This window comes from Tamandua tetradactyla, chromosome 23 (assembly GCF_023851605.1).
Source record: "Tamandua tetradactyla isolate mTamTet1 chromosome 23, mTamTet1.pri, whole genome shotgun sequence".
Classification (NCBI taxonomy): Eukaryota; Metazoa; Chordata; class Mammalia; order Pilosa; family Myrmecophagidae; genus Tamandua; species Tamandua tetradactyla.
This window is the reverse complement of record NC_135349.1, coordinates 36449013-36470665: the sequence shown is the minus strand read 5'-3', so window position 1 is coordinate 36470665 and position 21653 is coordinate 36449013. Positions and strand designations below refer to the sequence as shown.

The 21653-nt window shown below is 39.0% G+C and overlaps 1 protein-coding gene across 2 annotated transcripts in view; it reads right to left on the bottom strand.

The window, feature by feature from the left end:
- DNAH3 (dynein axonemal heavy chain 3) overlaps nt 1–21653 on the bottom strand; it is a 220557-nt gene that overhangs the window by 90109 nt on the left and 108795 nt on the right. For both annotated transcript variants that reach the window (XM_077141603.1, XM_077141602.1), the window contains exons 36-39: nt 19077–19188; nt 17251–17492; nt 8952–9052; nt 7144–7249 (exon numbers count right to left, since the gene is read on the bottom strand). In XM_077141603.1, coding sequence (XP_076997718.1) covers nt 7144–7249; nt 8952–9052; nt 17251–17492; nt 19077–19188 — 561 coding nt within the window. The remainder of the gene's footprint in view (nt 1–7143; nt 7250–8951; nt 9053–17250; nt 17493–19076; nt 19189–21653) is intronic.

Genomic DNA, 21653 nt, shown 5'->3' with positions numbered 1-21653 from the left:
ACTTTTGTCATACTTTACTTGTGATTCTTGCTGTGAATCACCTTAAATTATTTTTGGAAAGAAGTATGCAGGACATCAATAAGTACTTTAATGGATGTATATATGTGTATACATGTAGCCAGGTATGTATACTTGCATTCATAAAGTGTATTAGTCAGGGTTCTCTAGGGAAACAGAATCAACAGGAGATATCCATAAATATGGGATTTTATAAAAGTGTCTCACACAAATGCGGGGATGCGTAAGTCCAATTTCTGTAAGGCAGGCTGAGAACTGGCAAAAACAATGAAGTTCTTCAATAAATTCCCCAGGAAAGGTTGGCTGGCTGAAGTAGAGATGGAAGTTCTCTATTCTGACTGCTGAAGTCCTCACTTTCCCCTCAAGAAACCTTCAACTGATTGGATTAAATCCACCTAATTGGATTCTCTCATTGCAGAAGACACTCCCTTTAGTTGATCATAGATGTAGTCAGCTATAGATGCAATCAACTGATGATTTAAGTCCATGAAATGGTGCTTGCTTGACCAGAGCAACTGGGCACCATCACATGGCCAAGCTGACACACGAACCTAACCAGCACTGTCCACTCCTTGTCAACGTGGCAGCTATGCACATCACCTTAAAACCATATTTAATCTCTAAATAGAACACAATAACATATTTTTTTTGCCTAACAATATATAACTGTCCTGTGGACAACTGGAAACACACAAAATCTCCCCAGAGTAGGGTACAAGTCCTTGGGTAACATTCACTCTTTTTTTTCCCCTTCTTTTTTCTTTTTATTTCTTTTTCTGAATTGATGCAAATGTTCTAAGAAATGATCATGGTGTTGACTATACAACTATGTGATGATATTGTGAGTTATTGATTATATTTCAAGAACGGAATGAACATTCACTCTTAAACTTGATATCTTATAACTTAAATACTATGACATAAACAACAGAACTTATGTCATATGATAAGGGGATAAGGGAGAGAAGAAAACAAAGATATTTCCTTTATGTAAAAACACAGACATACTCATAACAAAGCAAGGAAAAAATATTCATACCATCAAAGTCCACATTTCTGTGACTGGTCACATGGCCATAATTCATATTTATCACTGCCTTCAGACACTGCCCACTCCTTCACCCTCAGCAAGCACCTCAGCTGGCTGTGGTTCCTTGCCTGTGGGGTGACCCAAAGTTTCTGGGTCACTGGTTGTACTGCCTCGGTTGGGTTGTTGCTGTTTTCCACTGACTTTAATCACAGAGCATGGTAGTATTAAGAGACACCCCAGGGGATCTCCTGAATTCCAGGAAAACTCTCCTTTACTTCCATTGTGTAGCTGCAATCCTACAACTATCAATCCCCTTGATAGTCAGGATCAGTCACGCCAGACAGTACAGTAATCCCCTTCCTTGCCTGTTGATTCAGAGGCATGAGAAGCCCAAAGTGGCCAGGTAGCAATCTTAACTTTCAGCTCGACGGAATCATTGTCGTATCTCCTCCTGGGAGCACTCCTCCTTTTGAAATGAAGACCTGTAGACAAGCAGAGCTTAAGCTTGCAGGGACAGGAAGCAAAAATTTTTCTACTGGCTCACTACAGGTGATAGTGAGTGGTGCCACTCCCATTTCCATCCTTTGATTCCTGGATCCATGAATCCTGGCTATGGGAGAAATAGCACTATAGAGTGGATGTTAATTCAGAGCACACACAGCCTCCTCAAGAATACTACCCCAGTCTTGCAAGGTTTTGCCACGTAGTTGGCTCCATAATTGAGTCTTCAAAAGACCATTCCACTGTTCTATCAACAGTGTTTCTCAAAAGGAGAGTTATCAGTGGAGGATGATAAGGCTTTACTCCAAATTCCTAAGGGCATGCATTGTGATTCTCCTGTAGGGACCTGCCAAAGGCTCCACAGCATCTCTACTTGCCATTCACACTTCAGTACCACTGGAGCAGCTGGATCATATGGCCCAGGTGGCAGAGCAGCTTGCACAGCAGTCTGGACTGTCGCAGAACCTCCTCTCTTTCTGGTCCCCACTCAGAACTAGCAACTCTTCTGGTCACTCAGTAATGGACTGGCATAGCACACCCAAAAGAGGAATATGTTGTCTCCCAAATTCAAAGAGACCAACTAGGCATTGTGCCTCTTTTTTGGTCATAGGAAGGGCCAGATGCAACACCTCATCCTTCATCTTAGAAGGGATATGTCAACTTGTTCCACACCCCTGGACACCTAGAAATTTCACTGAGGTGGAAGGCCCCTATATTTTGGTTGGATTTATCTCCCACCTTCTGACACACAAATGCTCTACCAATAAGCCTAGAGTAGCCGCAACTTCTTGCTCACTGGATCCAATCTACATGATATCATCAATATAATGGACCAGTGTCTTGCGGGATGGATATATGATAAAGGTCCCTGAGGGCAAGGTTTTTATGACAAAGAGCTAGAGAGTTGATACACCCTTGAGGCAGGACAGTTAAGGTATACTGCTGGCCTTGCCAGCTGAAAACAAAATGTTTCTGGAGGTCCTTACAGGTAACTACAGAGAAAAAAGCATTTTCCAGATCAATAGGTGCATACCAGGTACCATGGGATGGGGTGATTTGCTCAAGCAATAATACCACATCTGGAACAGCAGCTGCAATTGGAGTTACCACCTCATAAAGTTTATGATAATCCACTGTCATCCTCTGAGACCTAGTTATTTTCTGCAGGACAAACAGAAGAGGTGAATGTGGATGTGGTGGGTATCACTACTCCTGCATCCTTCAAGTCCTTAACAGGGGTATTAATCTCTGCTATCCTTCCAGAATCAGTATTGCTTTCGATTTACTATTTTCTAGGTAGGGGCAGTTCTAGCGGCTTCCACTTGGCCTTTCCTGCCATAGTAGCCCTCACTCCATGAGTCAGAGAGCCAATGTGGGGATCCTGCCAGTAGCTGAGTATGTCTATTCCAATTATGCATTCCACAACTGGGGAAATAACCACAGAATGGGCCTGCAGACCCACTGGACCCATTGTGAGACAGACCTGAATTAAAATCCATTGATCACCTGAACTCCATAGCCCCTACTCTGACTGCTGGACCAGACTGACATTTTGGGTCTCTTGGAATTAATGTCACTTCTGAGTCAGTGTCTAATAATCCCCCAAATGTCTGATCATTTCCTTTTCTGCAATGCATAGTCACTTTGGTTAAAAGGCCACAGGTCTCCTTGGGGAAGGTTGGGAGGAAGGTTAATGGTGTAAATTATGCACAGTATAACAGTGCCCTTCCCTAAGGGTACCCAGCCTTCCCCTTACTCTAGGGGCTCTGGGTCTGTAAACTGTCTCATGTCTGGAAATTGATTAAGGGGCCGTGATTTCCTGTATGTAATTCAAGTTAGATTTTTGTTCACTTGACCTAGAATTCTTCTTCTTATACAGATCAAACAAGAATTTAGTAAACTGCGCATCGATTTTACTTCTAGATACCCCAAGATCTACTAGCCAACACCATAAGTCTCTGTGAATCTTATTTATTTGGACTGCAGCTTTGAGTCTGCGGTCCGTTATGGTAGCAATGCCCACCTTGTTTTTGGAGACTTACTGCTGTCACGTGGCTTCTGACAACTAGGGATCTGATCATCCTTACTGTATTTAAGGATTCCAGTTCAGTGACAGCACTTCCCACAGTAATATCTGACCTACAGAGAAGGGCGACTACAGAGCTCTTCAGGGATGATGGGGCTAGTCTCGTGAATTTTTCTCTCAAGGTTCTGGTGAAAGATGTGACCTCTGTACATTCCTGGTTGTATGATCAGATTTTCTATGATAAATGCACTCTAGCATTCCCATCTCTCTAAGCCTCTAGATCCCCTCATCTACATTATACCAGGGAAGTCCTGGCATTTCAACCTCAAGTAATGTTGGCCATGTTTTGATCCATATTTTAGCCAATCACCCAAACAAATTGTTAACACCTTTTCTAACCCCTCCAGCTATGACACTGAATACAGAATCTCTGCTTCGTTGGCCCATATCAATAAATTCAGCGTGATCCAACTTTATATTCCTTCCACCATTATCCCACACCTTTAATTTCCATTCCCACACATATTCCCCTGATTTCTGTCTATACAACTTGGAAAACTCATGCAGTTCTTTTGGAGTATAACATAGCTCCTCATGAGTCACACTTTGTATCTCACCTTTCCACGCCTGTTGGGAGTTTAGTCTAGTTATAAGTCTTGAAGGAAAGAGAGGTGGTGAGGGTGGGTCACAAAAAGATTTAGAAGTATCTTTCAAGTCAATTACCTTAGGCATTCAGTTGCAGTTTCATCTAATGAAACAGGATTAATCTCTCCAGACAGAGTAATGAGGGCTGTTTCCCCAGGGGAGGTGGTTACAGGTTTAGCAGGCACAGAAGGGTTAATCTCTTTAGGTAGAGGTTGGATTCTTTAGGGCAGATTGGAGGTCAGGAAGCTTTCCTCAGGGCAGGATGGAGGTTGTGTGGCTGTTTCCTCAGGGCAGAGGATTATAAATTTATCAACAAAGACTCAGTAGATTCCAAGGTTTCAGTGTTCCCACTGCCATCATTATAAACTCATACATCCCCATCCCAATTTTCAGGATCCCATTTTTTTCCTAATCAATGTCCTTACTTTAACAGCAGACACCTTGCAGGTTGAGAATTTAGTTTACGTTTTTAACCTGCTACTCATACAATGAAACTCTAGGCCTGGTTTTCAGAGATCTCAAGCCTGAGGCTACAGGAAATACGATTTTCTTTCAGGGCACACATAGATATTTTTACACTTTTCACACAGCATTTAAGTTCCAGATTTGAAGCTTTCAGCTCATCCCTTTCTTACATCACTGTATCCAGTGTTTCTAAGAACAATCAGCCAACATTTTTATACCTTTTAACTCCATAAAACACTGTTAAGGTGCCCAAGAGCCTTGCTTCTTGTAAGAGTATGATTAGGAGAATCAAATGATGATATTTTGCATATCTGTATTGCCAACTCAGGCCATAGACTGTCAGTGCCATCTTGATTATTGGAAATAAAGCCATTAGTGCCTTTGAATCTAATTAGAGTAGAAAAACTGTGGTAAAAGCCCAGTTTTAAGATTCTGTTTCTTAAGAACCACTCCTGGTACCAAGGTGTTATTAGTCAGGGTTCTTGGGAAAGCAGAACCAACAGGAGATATCTGTAAATATGAGATTTTATAAAAGTGTCTCACGCAAATGCAGGGATGTAAGAGTCCAATTTCTGTAGGTCAGTCCTTGAACTGGCAACAACGATGGAGGTCTTGAACAAATTCCCCAGGACAGGTTAGCTGGCTGAAGTAGAGAGGAAAGTCTCTGTTCTGACTTTTGGAGTCATTACCTCTTCTTTAAAAGTCTTCCTCTGATTGGATTAAATCCAGCTGATTGATTCTCCCATTGAAGAAGACACTCCCTTAGTTGATTGCAGATGTAATCAGCCATAGATGCAACCAACTGACTGATGATTTAAGTCCATGAAATGTCCTTGCAGTAACAGTTAGGACAGTGCTTGCTTGACCAGACAACTAGGCACCATCACCTGGTCAAACTGACAAATGAGCCTAACCATCACAATGTGTCTGTAGGTGTATAGACATATGCAGGTACGTATACATGCATTTATGAGTATATATGAATATATGTGTCTACCTAGATATGTGGCCCATTCATTCAGTCAATAATTATTTATTAAGCATCTACTAACTGAATTGTACTAGGTGCTGGGAATAAATAATGGACAAGATAGAAAAGGTCCCTGTCCTTGTGGAACTTTCAGCTTAGGGATGCAGGGAGATAAACAATAAACCACGAAGCAAGCAAGCAAATAAAATACTTAGACATCATGCAAAGTACCAGCAGAAAACAAATAAAGCTGCTACAATGGAGAATAATAGGAAGGTTTAAATAGAATAGCTAGCGAAATCTTCTTGGAGGAAAAGACTTATGTGATGAGACCTGGATGACAAGAGTGAGTTACTCCTGAGGGGAAGTGGGGCAAGATTTCCAGGAAGAGGAATAACAAGTATGAAAGCCTTGAGGTGGTGAAACCTGGGATTTTCTAGGAATGGAAACAAGGCATGAGGGGTGGAGAGTAGCAAGCTCTGGGCTGAGGAGGAGGACAGGTGTTGAGCAGATGGAAAGGCAGGCACAGCCAGATCTTACAGAGCCTGCAGACACTGATAAGGGGTTGGACTTTGTCATGAGGACATCAGGGATTCCACGAATGCTTTCCAGGGGGCCAGGAGGAGCTTGGCAACTTTCCATGTGTTTGGATTGGTTCCTGAATGTGCATGTGGACACATGTTTGTATAATGTATGTGTGTGTATGTGCATGTGTATATATGTAGTACATGTGTGTAAGTGGTGTGACAGGCATTGGACCTTCCAATATAATTCCCTAGAATCCTTGCAATGTTGTAACAGAAGCCAGCTCAAACCCTTTTCGGCTCCTTCAGTGGAAGAATAGAGATCCTTTCCTAATGATCTCTATTAATCCCAGGAAAGAAAAGAGGCACCACAAACACAGCTGCTCCCTGTTTCTTCCTCTTTCAGTATCGCTGTAGTTGTCTGAGCTGAGAGTCTGTCCAGGAGCCCACCTAAACTGAACTTTCACACCTCATTTTGGAAGGGAAGAAGGGAAGAGTCATACTTAGTAGCTACAATGAAAGCATTTCTAACTGGTTTCAGCATCCTGGAGGTGGGAGGTATGGAGTCTAAGTTACAGGAATGGAAAGTGGCAGAGCAGAAAGGAACATAATTCTATCTAATTTGGCCCATTTCTAGAGCAAGTTCTAGAGATGCTCCTGCTAGTGGGGCTGTGGGGAAGGGCGTGGCATTCCAGCCACCATACAGAATGGGTCCTGAAGCATTGGAATTCCCCACCGGGGAATGAAGGAGAGATGGGGAGGTGGAAGTGGAAGGAGAAAGACACAGCAGCATACCCGACCTTCACCCGGTGGTAAAGGCAGCCAGGAAAAAAAGTAGCTTGGGATATGCAGGGAATTCCCTTTCCTTTTCTTGCCTCCTGAAACTATGAAAGGTGAAGATGCATTTGAGAGGAAGAATAGGGAGGCAGGGAGGGAGTGGGAGAAAAGGGGTCAAGGGTCTCACCAATTCCTTATGCTCCTCAGTGAGGTTGGGGGGCAGGGTGTCCATGTAGGAATCTTTCAGGGGCTTCCAGCCTAGTTGATGGGGCTCCATGTAGATCATCCCACACCTGCCAAGCACAAACAGAGAACCACCCTGGTGCACATCTGGGCCCCCAAGAATGTCGGGGTGAGGCATGTGTGGGTGGGTTTCATGGTGAGGTCAGGAGCTAGAAACTGGATCAGGGCACAGACTTTTTTCATCTCCAGGTCAAAGAGAGGGTGCACAGGTTTTGTCAGGAAAAAATGGACATGAGTGATAGGAGCTAGGTCTTCAGAGTCAGAGAGAATTGGAATTCAAATCCCAGCCCCACCCCTTTTGACTGAGTGACCTTAGCCAGCTTTCTATAATGTCTCTGGAATTCTATGTCCTTACCTGTAAGATAAGGACTACAACAAATATGTGGTTCGTAAGGCTGTTGTAATGATTAAATAAGAAAACGTCAATAAAGAATTTAGAACCATGGCCAGCACACAGAAAATCCTTCATCAGTGGTAGCTATCATTATCATTACCTTAATCAGGCAGCATTTTAGGTAGCTCATGTTCTTTCCATTCTGTTACATCTAGATGCTCTCTTGTATGTTACTACCATTTATTGAGCATCTATTGCATGCCAGGCATAATGCTAGGCCTTAATGGCCTTTATCTCTGAACCTTCCTCCTCATGATCTATATTCTAAAATTAAGACCATGGCACAGAGACATTAAGTGACTTGGAAGAAGTCACAGAGCTATGAGTGACAATGCCAGTGTGGAAGCCCAAGTTTGTCTAACTTGACGAATGCTCTTTGTAGACTCTATTATGTTGTATTTGGGATGATATTATTTTATCATTTATGGACTTCAGATGCACAGAATTGGATAAATCATCATCCTTGTCACACTCTCATCATTAGCTTGTGCATGGCCTTTCCTAGCTAATTGTTTTCAGTAATGTATAAAGCACCCAGAATGCTCCATCCAGACAGAAGCTAGGATCTTGACAATAACCTTCACCTAACCATATGGTCCCTGTTACACTATCACCCCTACCTTTCTCCACCTGAGGTATTATAGCATCTTGAACTTTATGTTCATCTGTCATCTCCTTCCTTCTTATATACTTTTATAGGATTTTTACATATTCCTAATACATATACAATATATGTATATCATTTAATCTTTTTTTTTTAAACCATTTAACAGGACACTATGCTGTATGTAATATTTGGGGCTTACTTTTTTTTGCCATGGGCAGGCACTGGGAAATGAATGGGGCTTACTTTTATACGTAATATTGCTAAGATTTTATCCTTAATATAATTTCCAAGATTTATCCATATAGTTGCTTGTAAGCCCAGTTCATTTGAATGCCATATACATACCCCAATTTGTGACTATATTGGAATTCATTCATTCCTATTAATGGGCATTTGAGTTGTTTCCAAGTGTTTGTTATTGAACTGTGACACTATGAATATTCTTGTACATATCTCCTACTGCATTTTATGGGCAAAACTTTCTTCTAGGTATATACTTAGGAGCAGAATTGCTGGGTCTTGGGCAAAGAATGCTCACCTTTGGTCTGACAATGGTAAACTATTTTCCAAAGTGCTTGCCTGACTTTAGATTCCCACCAACAGTGTGGATTGAGGATTAAGTTCGTGACAACAAAAAAGGTAGGTGCTTTGCTGGGGGTTCACCAATGGCCTTTGTGGAGTTTTAGACCTGTCTGCTTAGGGTTCGTGGGGCCACACCTTCACTCCAATGTCAGAATGCTCACTGACTTACCTGCTCACAGTGGCTGGTGAGGCCTGCTCCAGGTCTGCTGGCTCGAAGATCAGACTCATCTTGGAGCTCATCTGGATAATCTCCCCACTCATTAAACACAGCTAAGGTTGCAAAACAGAGGGGTAGGGGGCAGGGAAAGGGGTTAAATTCCATCTGCAACTGTGAAGCCTCAGTAGAGTTAGAGATTATTTAACAGATATTTCTTGAGCACCTACTCTGTGCCATAGGTCTAGGCACAAAGAATAAAATGGACAAAAATCCCAGTCCTCTGGAAGTATATATTTTGCTGGGAGGAGACAGATAATAAGTAAAATATACAGTATATAAAATGGTCAAAAGGGCTAGGGAAAATTATAATGTAGAAAGGGTTAGAGACTGCTCAGACAGTGTCAGGTGGGCTTGAACTTTAAATAGAGAGGTCAGAGAATCACTGAATTGCAGACTTAGATGCAAGAATGGAAAAATTATCAAACTGTAGCAGGTTTCATGGTCTTTTTCTCAGTGTTTATTTAACATAGAAATTAATTGCACACCCTCATTCTTTTTTATTTGCTCAAGGCTGCTGCAAAAGACTTTTAATAACCCCCACATGGGCTAGTCAAAGGCTAGAGTGACAAGAATCTCTGCATAAATACTTTTTGGAATGGAATGGAAGATCATCAGAAGTCCTAGTGTTTAGAAGGCATATCCTTGTAGAAAGTAGTATGAATACAAAGGAGAGCCTTGGCATGTATGCTCAGTCAGTGGTACTGCTTCCCATTTGCCAACCAGATTCAAGAGGCCTGAGGCCTTGGACTCTCAGGGGAGAAGAGAAAATATCACCACTACCCACTGCTCTCTCTAATTTGCAGTTAAGAAGTTCCCTGAAGAGTGACATCATCAACATGGAGACATAAGACATCCCCTGAAAAAGCCAACCCAGAGATTAGGCTAATAAAAAGACAATCTCCACTTCCTTAGAATCTTATGGGGTGCAGTAAAGGCAGTACTGAGAATGAAATTTATAACCATAAATGTTTACACTAAAAGAGAAGAAAGAGCTGAAATCAAAGAACTAACTGCAAGCCAAGTGAAACTAGAGAAAGAAAAGCAAAATAACTTCAAATAAAGCAGAAGGAAAGGACTAACAAATATCAGAGCAGAAATAAATGAAATTGAGAATTAAAAAAAGAGAATTAATACAACAAAAAGTTGATTCTTTGAAAAGATCAATAAAATTGACAAACCTTTAGCCAGAGTGACAAAGAACATAAAGAGAAAAGATACAAATAAATAAAATCAGAAATGAGAAGGGGACATCACTACTGACTCTACAGAAACAAAAAGCTCATAAGAGGATGCTGTGAACAATTGTGTATCAACATACTAGACACCTAGATGAAATGGGCAAATTCCTAGAAACACATGAACAACCTATGCTGACTCTACAAGAAATAGATGACCTCAACAGACCAGTTAAAAGCAGAGAGAATGAATCAGTCATCAAAACCCTTTCAACAAAGAAAAACCCAGAACCAAAGGTCTTCACAGATGAATTCCACCAATCATTCCAAGAAGATTTAATATCAATCCTGCTCAAACTCTTCCAAACAAATGAAGAGAAGGAAGCACTAATTAACTTACTATATGAGGCCAAAATCATCCTAACACCAGACCCAGAAAAATACTAAAAGAAAATTACAGATCAATATATCTTATGAATATAGTTGCAAAAGTACTCAACAAAATACTTGCAAATTGAATCTAATAGCACATCAAAAGAATTATACATCATGATCAAGTGGGTTTTATCTCAGTTTTGCAAGGATGGTTCAACATAAGAAAATCAGTCAACGTAATACATCACATTAACAAAGTGAAAGGAAAAAAACCCACATGATTATCTCAATTAATGTGAAATAGCATTTGACAAAATTCAGAATTCTTTCTTGATAAAAACACTTGGAAAAAGAGAAATAGAAGGAAACTTCCTTAACACGATAAAAGGAATACACAAAAAACCCACAGCTAACATATGCAATGGTGAAAGACTGAAAGCTTTTGCTCTAAGATCTGGACAAGACAAGAACGCCCACTATCACCACTGTTATGCAACACTCTACTGGAAGTTCTAGCCAGAGCAAAAATGCAAGAAAAAGAAGTAAAAGGCATCCAAACTTAGAAAGGAAGAATTAAAACTTTCACTATTTTCAGATGACATGATCTTACACAGTCTCAAAAATTACAACAAAGCCAGTAGAGTTAAACAAATTCAGCAAAGTAGCAGGGTACAAAATCAACATACAAAAATCAGTAGTGTTTCTGAACACTAATAATGAGCAAGCTGAGGAGGAAATTAAAATTTTTTCATTTACAATAGCAACTAAAAGAATCAAACATATCTAGGAATAAATTTAACTAAGGATGTGTAAGGACTTGAACACAGAAAACTAGAAAACATTGCCAAAAATATCAAAGAAGACCTATATAAATAGAAGGACATTCCAAGTTCATGAATTGGAAGACTAAATATTTTAAGAAGCCAATCCTACCCAGAGTCAATGCAATTCCAATCAAAATTCTAACAGCTTATTTTGCAGAAATGGAAAAGACAATTATCAAATTTACTTGGGGTGGTAATGGGCCCTGAATAGCAAAAAACATCTTGAAAAAGAAGAGCGAAGTTGGAAGACTCACGCTTTTTGACTTTAAAGCATATTACAAAAATACAGTGGTAAAAGCAGCATGGTATTGGCACAAGGACAGCTATATTGACCAATGAAATCGAATCGAGAGTTTAGAAATACACTCTTACACCAATAGCCAATTTATTCTTGATGAGGCTGTCACATCCCATCAATTGAGAAAGAATAGTCTTCTGAACAAATGGTGCTCAAGAACTGGATACCCATATGCAAAAGAATGAAAGAGGATCTCTGTCTCATACCATACACAAAAATTAATTCAAAACACACAAAAATTGCATGTTGGTTTTGTACCCTGCCACTTTGCTGAATTTGTTTATTAACTCTAGTAGCTTTGTTGTAGTTTTTGAGACTATCTATGTATAGGATCATGTCATCTGAAAATGGTGAAAGTTTTACTTCTTCCTTTCCAATATGGATGCCTTTTATTTCCTTTCTTGCGTTTTAAATATAAGAGTCAGGACTATAAAACCATAAAACAACAAAATGTAGGGAAAGCATCTTCAGGACCTTGGGTTATTTTCTTAGATTTTACACCTAAAGCACAAGCAATGACAAAAAAAAAAAAAATAGATAAATGGGACCTCCTTAAAATAAAAAACTTGGTCACAAAAATGAAAAGACAACCTACCCAATATGAGAAAATATTTGGAAATCACATGTTTGGATTTAATATTCAGAATAGATAAAGAAATCCTCAAACTCAACAATAAAAAGACAAACAACTCAGTTAAAAAATGGACAAAAAAACTTGAATGGATATTTCTCCAAAGAGGATATACAAATGGCTAAAAGCACATGAAAAAATGCTCAACATCACTACCTGTTAGGGAAATGCAAATCAAACCCACCATGAGATTTAATGTCATACCCAATAGAATATCTACTATTTAAAAAGGACAGAAAATTACAAGAGTTGGAGAGGATGTGGAAAAACAGGAATATTCATCAATTGCTGTTGGGAATGTGTAATGGCGTGACTGCTATGGAAGAGTCTGGTGGTTCCTCAGGAAGCTAAATATAGAATTACATTTTCATGCAGCAATCCCGCTACTATTGATCAACTGATGATAGATAAACAAAATGTGGTATAGACATAAAATGGAATATTATTCAATTGTAAAAAGGAATGAAATTCTGATGTATGCAATGTGGATGAACCTTGAGGAAATTACGCCGAGTGAAAGAAGCCAAGGTCAAAAGTATGAATATCATATGATCTCCCTGATATGCACTAATTTTAATAAGCAAACCCATAGAATTAGAAACTAACATATAGGCTACCAGGGGATAGTCTGAGGGATGAGAATGGGGAACTGATACTTAATTTGTACAGAATTTCTATTTAGGTTGATTGTAAAGGTTTGGAAAAGAATGGTGGTGATGGTAGCACATTATTGTTAGTGTAATTAACAGCACTGAATTACACACATGAATTTGGCTGTAAGGGGAAGTTTTGGATTGCTTATGTTACTAGAATGAAAGTTAGAAGCTAAAACATGGGACTATATAACACAGTGAACCCTGTAGTGGATGATAGACTGGGGTTAATAGTACTAGCATAAGAATGTTCTTTCATGCAGGTGCGAGGGTAATTCAGTGGTAGAATTCTTGCCTGCCATGCAAGAGACCTGGGTTTGATTCCCAGCCCATGCTCTTCCCAAACAAAGGAAGAAATCAACAAAAACAAACAAAAATTGAACAAATCATGCTGCAATAACTGGATACTCAAATGGAAAAAGAATGAAATGTGATCCTGCCACATAGCATACAAAAAGAAAAAAAGAACGTACTTTCATGAATTATCACAAATGTATGACATTAATACAAGGTGTTAATAATAGGGTGGTATATTTGAAAAATAGACCTGATGTAAACAATGGACTATAGTTTTTAGTACTATTTTAATATTATTTCATCAGATGTAACAAAGTTATCAAATTAATGCAAAGTGTCACCAAGATGGGAGTATATGAGAACACTGTAGTTTTTTACGTGACTTTTCTCCAAACACACTTCTTCAATTAATAACAATAATATTTAAAAATACATTAGCTAAGTGAAAGAAACTAGGCACAAAGTACTACATATTGTATGATTCCATTTATATAAAATGTAGATATAAATAAATCTATAGCGACAGGAATAAATTAGTCATTATGTAGGGATGGGGAAGGATAGAGAAATTGAGCGGTAACTGTTGAGTGGTATGGGGTTTTTCTTTTTGGAGTAATGAAAATGTTCTAAAATTGATTTTGGTGTTGAATGTGCAACTCTGTGAGTATATTAAAAGCCACTGTTTGTGCACTTTGGATGGATTGTGTGGTGCATGAATACATCTCATTAAAACGGCTTTTAAAAAAATAAAGTTCCCTACACAGTTTCCGTTTGAGGTGATGAAAAAATCTGGGTAATGGATATTGGTAATGGTGACACAATATTGTGAATGTAATTACTACCACTGAATTGAACACTTGAAAGTAGATAAAATGGGAACATTATATATGTTACTATAATAAAAGTTTTAAAAAGTTAAGTTCATAGAATATAGCCCATATCATGTAATAAAATTTCTATTTTTACATGTTATATAATCAAAATTATGCACATGCTATAATTAGTGTATGTGTATAATTTGGATAATTAGGCCCTCCACTGCTGAGCATGACTCATTCTTGGCCTTGTGAACAGTTATGAAAATATATTTTGATTTGGTAACGACTTACTCAGTGTACACATCCTTCCTTGATGTTGCTATCAAGTTTGTTTATTTATTTTTGGGGGGGTGCATGGTCCAGGAATTGAACCTGGGTCTCCCGCATGGAAGGTGAGCATTCTACCACTGAACCCCCCATGCACCCTGTTTTGTTTCATTTAACAAGCACTTATATAGAATTTATATGTCAGGCACTATCATATGCAGTTTGTAAATATTAATATTTAATTTTCCTAAAACATTATGAAGATACTATTATTCCCATTTTATGGATGATGAAACTGATTGATAGAAAGACTGTATTACAGCGAGTTAGTGGCAGCGCCAGGTTTGAACCCAGACGGTCTGGCTAGAGAGTCCAAGCTCTTCAACTACAACACTTAGTGTGACAATGCATTTTCCAAAGACTATTGCAGCAATATTTCCAATCCTCCGTGCACCTTTCAAGAATGACCCTACCACACAAGAATCTCAGAGGGAGAGATTTTTTCTCCACTGCTTTGAGTCTGGAAAGCCCCGGTGACTCCTCTGGCCAACGCAATTAAAAGGAAGTGATGTGTGCCAGTTTTAGGCATAGCTCTTAATTTCTTAGAAGCATCCATTTCCTGCCTCTTTGGAAGCCAGCCACTACATAAGAAATGCCATCTTCCTGACATCACCATGTAAGAAGCCTAAGCTATGTGCAAAGGTCTGGAGGATGAGTTGCTATTTGAAGAGGGAGAGAGTCCAAGGAAGAATGAGACCCCAGACATTGAGTGAAGAAACCATTTTGGATGAGGATCCTTTAGCCCTAGTTGCCCCATCTGGCGGCACGAGGATTAGAGACCAACTGCCCAGATGGGTCCTTCCGAAATTCCCAACCTATAAAACCATGAGCAAAATAAATGGCTGTTTTAAGCCGCTGATGGGGAAGTTTGTTACAAAGCAATGGATATCCAAAATGTTTCCTATATGAGATGTATTAGGTATGAACTATCTCATTTAATTCTTAATAACCTTGTTTTTTTAAAAAAACTTTTATTACTAAAACCAATCAACATACAATATGAACATTCTTTTTTCATCACATAGTTGTATATTCATCATCATGATCATTTCTTAGAACATTTGCATCAATTCAGAAAAAGAAATAAAAAGAAAACAGAAAAAAATTCATACATACCATACCCCTTACCCCTCCCTTTCATCGATTACTAGCATTTCAATCTACTAAATTTATTTTAACATTTGTTCCCCCTATTATTTATTTATTTTTAATCCATATGTTTTACTCATCTGTCCATAAGATAGATAAAAGAAACATCAGACACAAGGTTTTCACAATCACACAGTCACGTTGCAGAAGTTATATCATTATACAATCATTTTCAAGAAACATGGCTACTGGAACACAGCTCTACATTTACAGGCAGTTCCCTCCAGCCTCTCTGTTATACTTTAACTAAAAAGGTGATATCTATTTAATATGTAAGAATAACCTTCAGGATAACCTCTTGATCCTGTTTGGAATCTCTCAGCCATTGACACTTTATTTTGTCTCATTTCTCTCTTCCCCCTTTTGGTCGAGAAGGTTTTCTCAATCCCTTGGTGCTGAGTCCCAGCTCATTCTAGGATTTTTGTCCCACATTGTTCAGGAAAGTCCACACCCCTGGGAGTCATGACCCATGTAGAGAGGGGGAGGGCAGTGAGTTTGCTTGCTGTGTTGGCTGAGAGAGAGAGAGGCCACATCTGAGCAACAAAAGAGGTTCTCCTGGGGGTGACTCTTAGGCCTAATTTTAAGTAGGCTTAGGCTATCCTTTGTGGGGATAAGTTTCATATGAACAAACCCCAAGATTGGGGGCTCAGTCTATTGCTTTGGTTGTGCCCACTGCTTGTGAGAATATCAAGAATTCCCCACTTGGGGAAGTTGAAATCTTCCCCTTTCTCACCATTCCCCCAAGGGAACTTTGCAAATACTTCTTATTCACTGTTCAAATCCTTCTGGGATTTACTGAGGCATCACTCTGGGCAAACCTACAAAATCTCATGCCCTACTCAAGGTTCCATGTACTTATGGTGTTCAATTAAGCTGTCCACATAAGTTATATTAGGAAATGTACTAGTCAAAATATAAATTTTGTACCAAATAAACATTTTTTTCTTTAGTCTCACACATAAAGTTTTTAAATATTAATTACTGTTCTAGTTTGCTAGCTGCCAGAATGCAACACACCAGAGATGGATTGGCTTTTAATAAAAGGGGATTTATTTCATTAGTTCTTCAGAGGAAGGGCAGCTAACTTTCAACGTAAGGTTCTTACGTGAGAAGGCACAGGGTGATCTCTGCTGGCCTTCGCTCCCAGAACTAGGTGCCTTCACCTGGTCAAGCTGACAACTTTATCTAACTACCACAATTGCCATCTATTTCCAACACCCTGCAGTATTGACATTCCTTTGCTTTTTCTCATGCAAAAACATTTTAAAAGTTGTACATTTATTTGCTATCATTATACACTGTAAGCATTCCTAGATTATACCATCTCAGTCTTTATTGTATGACTTTCCTTCTAAAAGTCTTATTTTATTATTACATTTTTACAAATGAGGAAACAGAGGTTCAGAGAGGTTAAGCAACTTGCCCAAAACACTGGTTAATGGTAGACCTGGGAGTCCAATCTGAAGCCAGCAATAAGGCTTTGAACCACTCTGCAATATTATGTCTAACGTAACTAGCTTGTTAACTATAAGCACAAACAAGAAGTATAATTCATGAGTTCATAACTGTTATTCTCTTACGGGGCATTTATTTTAGCATAATAAATGTATGCATTATATAGTTTTAATCAATCACTCACTTCAATAAAAGAGTTTATACACTGCCCTCCCTCCATGTAAAAGTAATGCCAAACTAAGAAGCTACCTTTTTGTTGTCATCCAGAACAGTGTTCATATTTTCAATCCAAACAGCATCCACTGGCCCATCAAATATAATCCACTTGCGGTCATCAGATGTTGATGAGGCTTGCTCCCGGAAAGCATTGGCGAGGACACCATCTGTCCACTCATGGCTCACTTGGTCAAAGCACCCATACAGCTGCCCCATGGTGATAGCCTTGGGGTTAATGATCTTGTACTCCACGGCAAACTCCTCCATCTGGTTGGCTGGGTAAAAAGGACCCAGTTAGAAAGGCTCTAGATGAGATCAGAACTTTAGACAAAACATAAAGCCATTTCAAAGACCATCCACCCTTTATGAATATGCCTCCAAGGACTGTCCTTATAAAAATGTTCATCAGTCCTTATAACAATCGGAATATCTAGGGAGGCAACGCCTTAAATTGTCAGGTTATTATAGTCATTTGTTTCTCACTATACTCTCTTTTGAGGCTCTTTTCAAACAGAGTCAATGTTCCAGCAAGAAGCAGAACTAAAGAAATCTGGCTGGGCCTATAAGAACTCAAGTAGTAAGGGAGACAGATGCCATATTTTTGGTCCTCTTTATGCACCTGATGCTTTCACAGTCATTGTAGGAATTCTGACTTTGACTTGAGATGGGGAAATAAAGGTAAAGAAAGATACTGGAAAATTATAGTTACTTTTTTTCTCTACCTGAAGTTTAGTCCTGAAACCTCTTCCCCAATTGTTCAATAAGCAATCAAAAAACATTGTGTCATTTGTCTCCTGAGAAGTGTACACTACTGGAGTACCAGGACCCAGCCAGAAAATACAAGCTAATGGATGGCACAGCATGTGTACTTAGTAGTAGAAAAGAACATCACACTTTATACAATCCTTCAAAGTGAGGAAAAGTGGGAGTGCTTGAAACACAGACTAAATAAAGAACCATTTCTGCTGAATTCCACATCTTCATTTAATTTCCTAAACTCTATCCAAATGTCAAAAGTATTACTTAAGGCAGAAATGCTAAAATTCGTTTGCCCGAGTTAGTCTCCAAATCAAAATCTCAAAAATCCAATAACTCTATCATCAAATGTCAGAAAAAATTTAAACAAAGTACTTGAAGTGATCAAGTAAACAATCCATAACAAGCCATTGTTTTTCAAAACCATTGGCTTGTATTTTATAAAAATAACCCCCCAAACTGTTTGTTGGGCAATAAATTGTTAAGCAAGCACTGTGCAAGGTTATTCACCTGCATAAACTCATTTAATTCTCACAACAATCCCAATTTACAGTGGGAAAACAGAGGCTGAGGGTTTTTGTCATTTCCTCAAGGCCTAGGTCTGATTCAAAAGTCTGAGCTTTTATCATCTACTTTAAAAGAAAGAAAAGGAAAGAAGGGAGGGAGGAAAGAAGTAAAGGGAGGGGAAGGAAAAGAAAGGAAAGGGAAGTGAAGGGAAGGGAATGAAAGAAAGGACAGAAAGGGGAGAGGAAGGAAAAGAAAAGAAAAGAAAGCATGTAATGATTTGTTTGCAAATTAGTTTGATTTTGTTTAGGCCAATGATAGGAGTTTTTCTCTCTTTGGGAAACCTTTGGAGAAGCCATTGTTCAGTATTTGAAAAAATGCCTCCAGCCTCAATTACACAAAATCCCCAGTTAGAAGCCCCCACCCACCCCCACTCTTTTACTTTCCACCTGCAGACGTCCGTGTGCCCCGTTCTATTTCTAGCTCTGACGTCATGACCCAGGGCTGGCAAAACTAACAGCCTGGCATTATCTCCATGGAGCCAGCCAACTGAGTGGGGAGTCCTGTCCTTCTCTGGAAGCCAGAGATGTGAGTTTTACCTGCATGTAAATCACCCAGAGCTGCAGCCAATACTTTATAAGCTGAGGTCTTGCCTCCCATGGGGTCTCCGACAATCATGTAGCCGTGTCTCACCAGCATCATCTCATAGATCTGAAAGGAGCCATCATATCAGAAGTGAATCAATGCGGACCTCCCAGAACTGTTAGATCTCAGTGAAGAATGAGGGGTCAAAAGAGGATTTCCATAGTCACTTCTATACTAGTGAATCACCATCCTTTTGGTGAACTATTATGTAAATATTTTTTTTGATGAATAAATATATGCATGTGTCTCAGATTAAGGTGCTTTAAGCATCAGGTGATTTACCCAAAATATTCCATTTAGCTCACTCAAGTATCATGAACCCCCTTTTACAGATGGGAAAACAGCCCAAGAAAGGTTAAATAACCCACCCAAGCTCATCGATGGTGGACCAGAGTTTGAACACAGGTCAGTCTGACATCACTGCCTCTAATCTTTTCAATATACCTGCCGTTTGTTTTTAATTTTTTTTTTTTTTTTTTTTTTTTTTTTTGCATGGGCAGGCACAGGGAATCAAACCCAGGTCTCTAGCATGGCAGGCAAGAACTCTGCCACTGTGATACCATTGTCCGCCCTGCCATTTGTTTTTATAGAGGAAAGGAAACAGCAGTCATTTGAGCACACAGCACTTCTATTGAAACTTCCTTTCTCAGGGCTTAAATGCTATTCTGCCTTGATTGGAACTCTCAGTAGATGAAAATGCCTTTTTTGAGCCAGGCCACATACTTTAAAATATAAACAAACTTCCAATGTGATCTTCCCCTTTAACCTTGAGAACCTGTGGAAGAGAGATTTTTAAATTTTCTGACTGTTCCTCTCAGTCTGTGATAAGTAGCAAGTGAGAGCTGAAACACAGATGCTTTGGTCATTTATATTTATGTGAAATTTTATGGCTCTTTTTCTTCTCCCCCTTTAGACTGGTAATCCCTCAAAGAAAGAGGACATACAAAGCTTTTTATTTTTAGATTGATTTCTCATGATCGCTCATTTGGAGGTAAGTGATAAGGAGAGTCTAAATAATGGCAATGACAATGAGGGTATAGAAAAAGGGACAAATACCATTCAACAAATATTTATCAAGTACCTACAATGTACCAGATACTGTTCTATCTACAGCCATGGATACAGCAGAGAATGAAACAACAAAATATTGGATGAAGATGAAAGGAGTGACCATGCATTATAAACAAGAGAGAGGAAGGCATCAGTGACTCAATAGGTTCACACTTCTCTCCTCCCACAAACTTCAAGTCAAGTCATCAATATACAAAAGGGCAGGTAACTCTACATATCTTGCCTTTTGAAAAGACTATCAACGGATTTCACCTGTGGGTCTGCACCTCATTTTGAAATACATGAAAAAATTAGATGGCTGAATGGATGGATAAGTGTTAAAGTATAGTAAAATGTTCATTGTTAAATGTGCCCGTTTGAAAGTATTATGCACCCTAGAAAAGCCATGTTTAATCCTGATCCATCTTGTGGAGGCAGCCATTTCTTTTAATTCCTATTCAATACTGTAGGGTGGAAACTTGATTAGATTATATTCACAGAGATATGACTTGCCCAATTGTGGGTATTAACTTTTGATTTGAGGAAGATGTGACTCCACCCGTTCCAGGTGGGTCCTGATTAGTTTATCTGAATCCTTTAAAAAAAAATATTTTGGAAAAAGCTTAAGAGCCACAAGAGCCAAGAGAACCCATGCAGCCAGAGACCTTTGGAGATGAAGAAGGAAAACGCCCCTGGGGGAAATTCATGGAACAAGAAGCCTGGGGAGAAAGCTAGTAGACATCGCATGTTCGCCATGTGCCTTTCCAGTTGAGGGAGAAACCTTGAACTTCATCGGCCTTTCTTGAGTGAAGGTCATCTCTTGTTGGTGCCTTAATTTGGATGTTTTTATAGACTTGCATTAATTGAGACATTTTCATGGCCTTAGAAGTGTAAACTTGCAACTTAATAAATTCCTCCTTTTAAAAACTGTTCTATTTCTAGTAGATCACATTCCGGTAGCTAGCAAACTAGAATATACAATCTAGGTAGTGTGTACATGGGTGTTCACTGCACAGTTCTTTCAGCTTTTCTGTATGTTTGAAATATTTTATAATAAGATTGGGAATAAAAGCTCATGCACAGTTAGAAACCAGTCCATCTGTAAAACCCCAATGAATAAATTGGCATGCAATACTGGTTTAAATGATTTGTACTGAAAACTAGTTTACATGGTGTTATAATAGGGGAAAAACAATTATTTTTACCACAAGGCGGTCTGACCTAGGAATCTGGAGACCTAGATTCTAGCCTTGACTCTTTCTGTTTGTTTATTTTTTGTTTTTAAAACATTTTTTATTGTGCAATATAACATGTATGCAGAAAAATGATAAATTTCAGAGTATAGTTTAACAAGTAGTTATACAGCAAATTTCAAAGTATGAATTCCACAATGTCAGGTATTTCCTTCTAGCTTTTCTAATACACTAGACTAAAAGGAAATATCAATATGGTGATTCAGTAGTCACAATAATTTGTTAAAA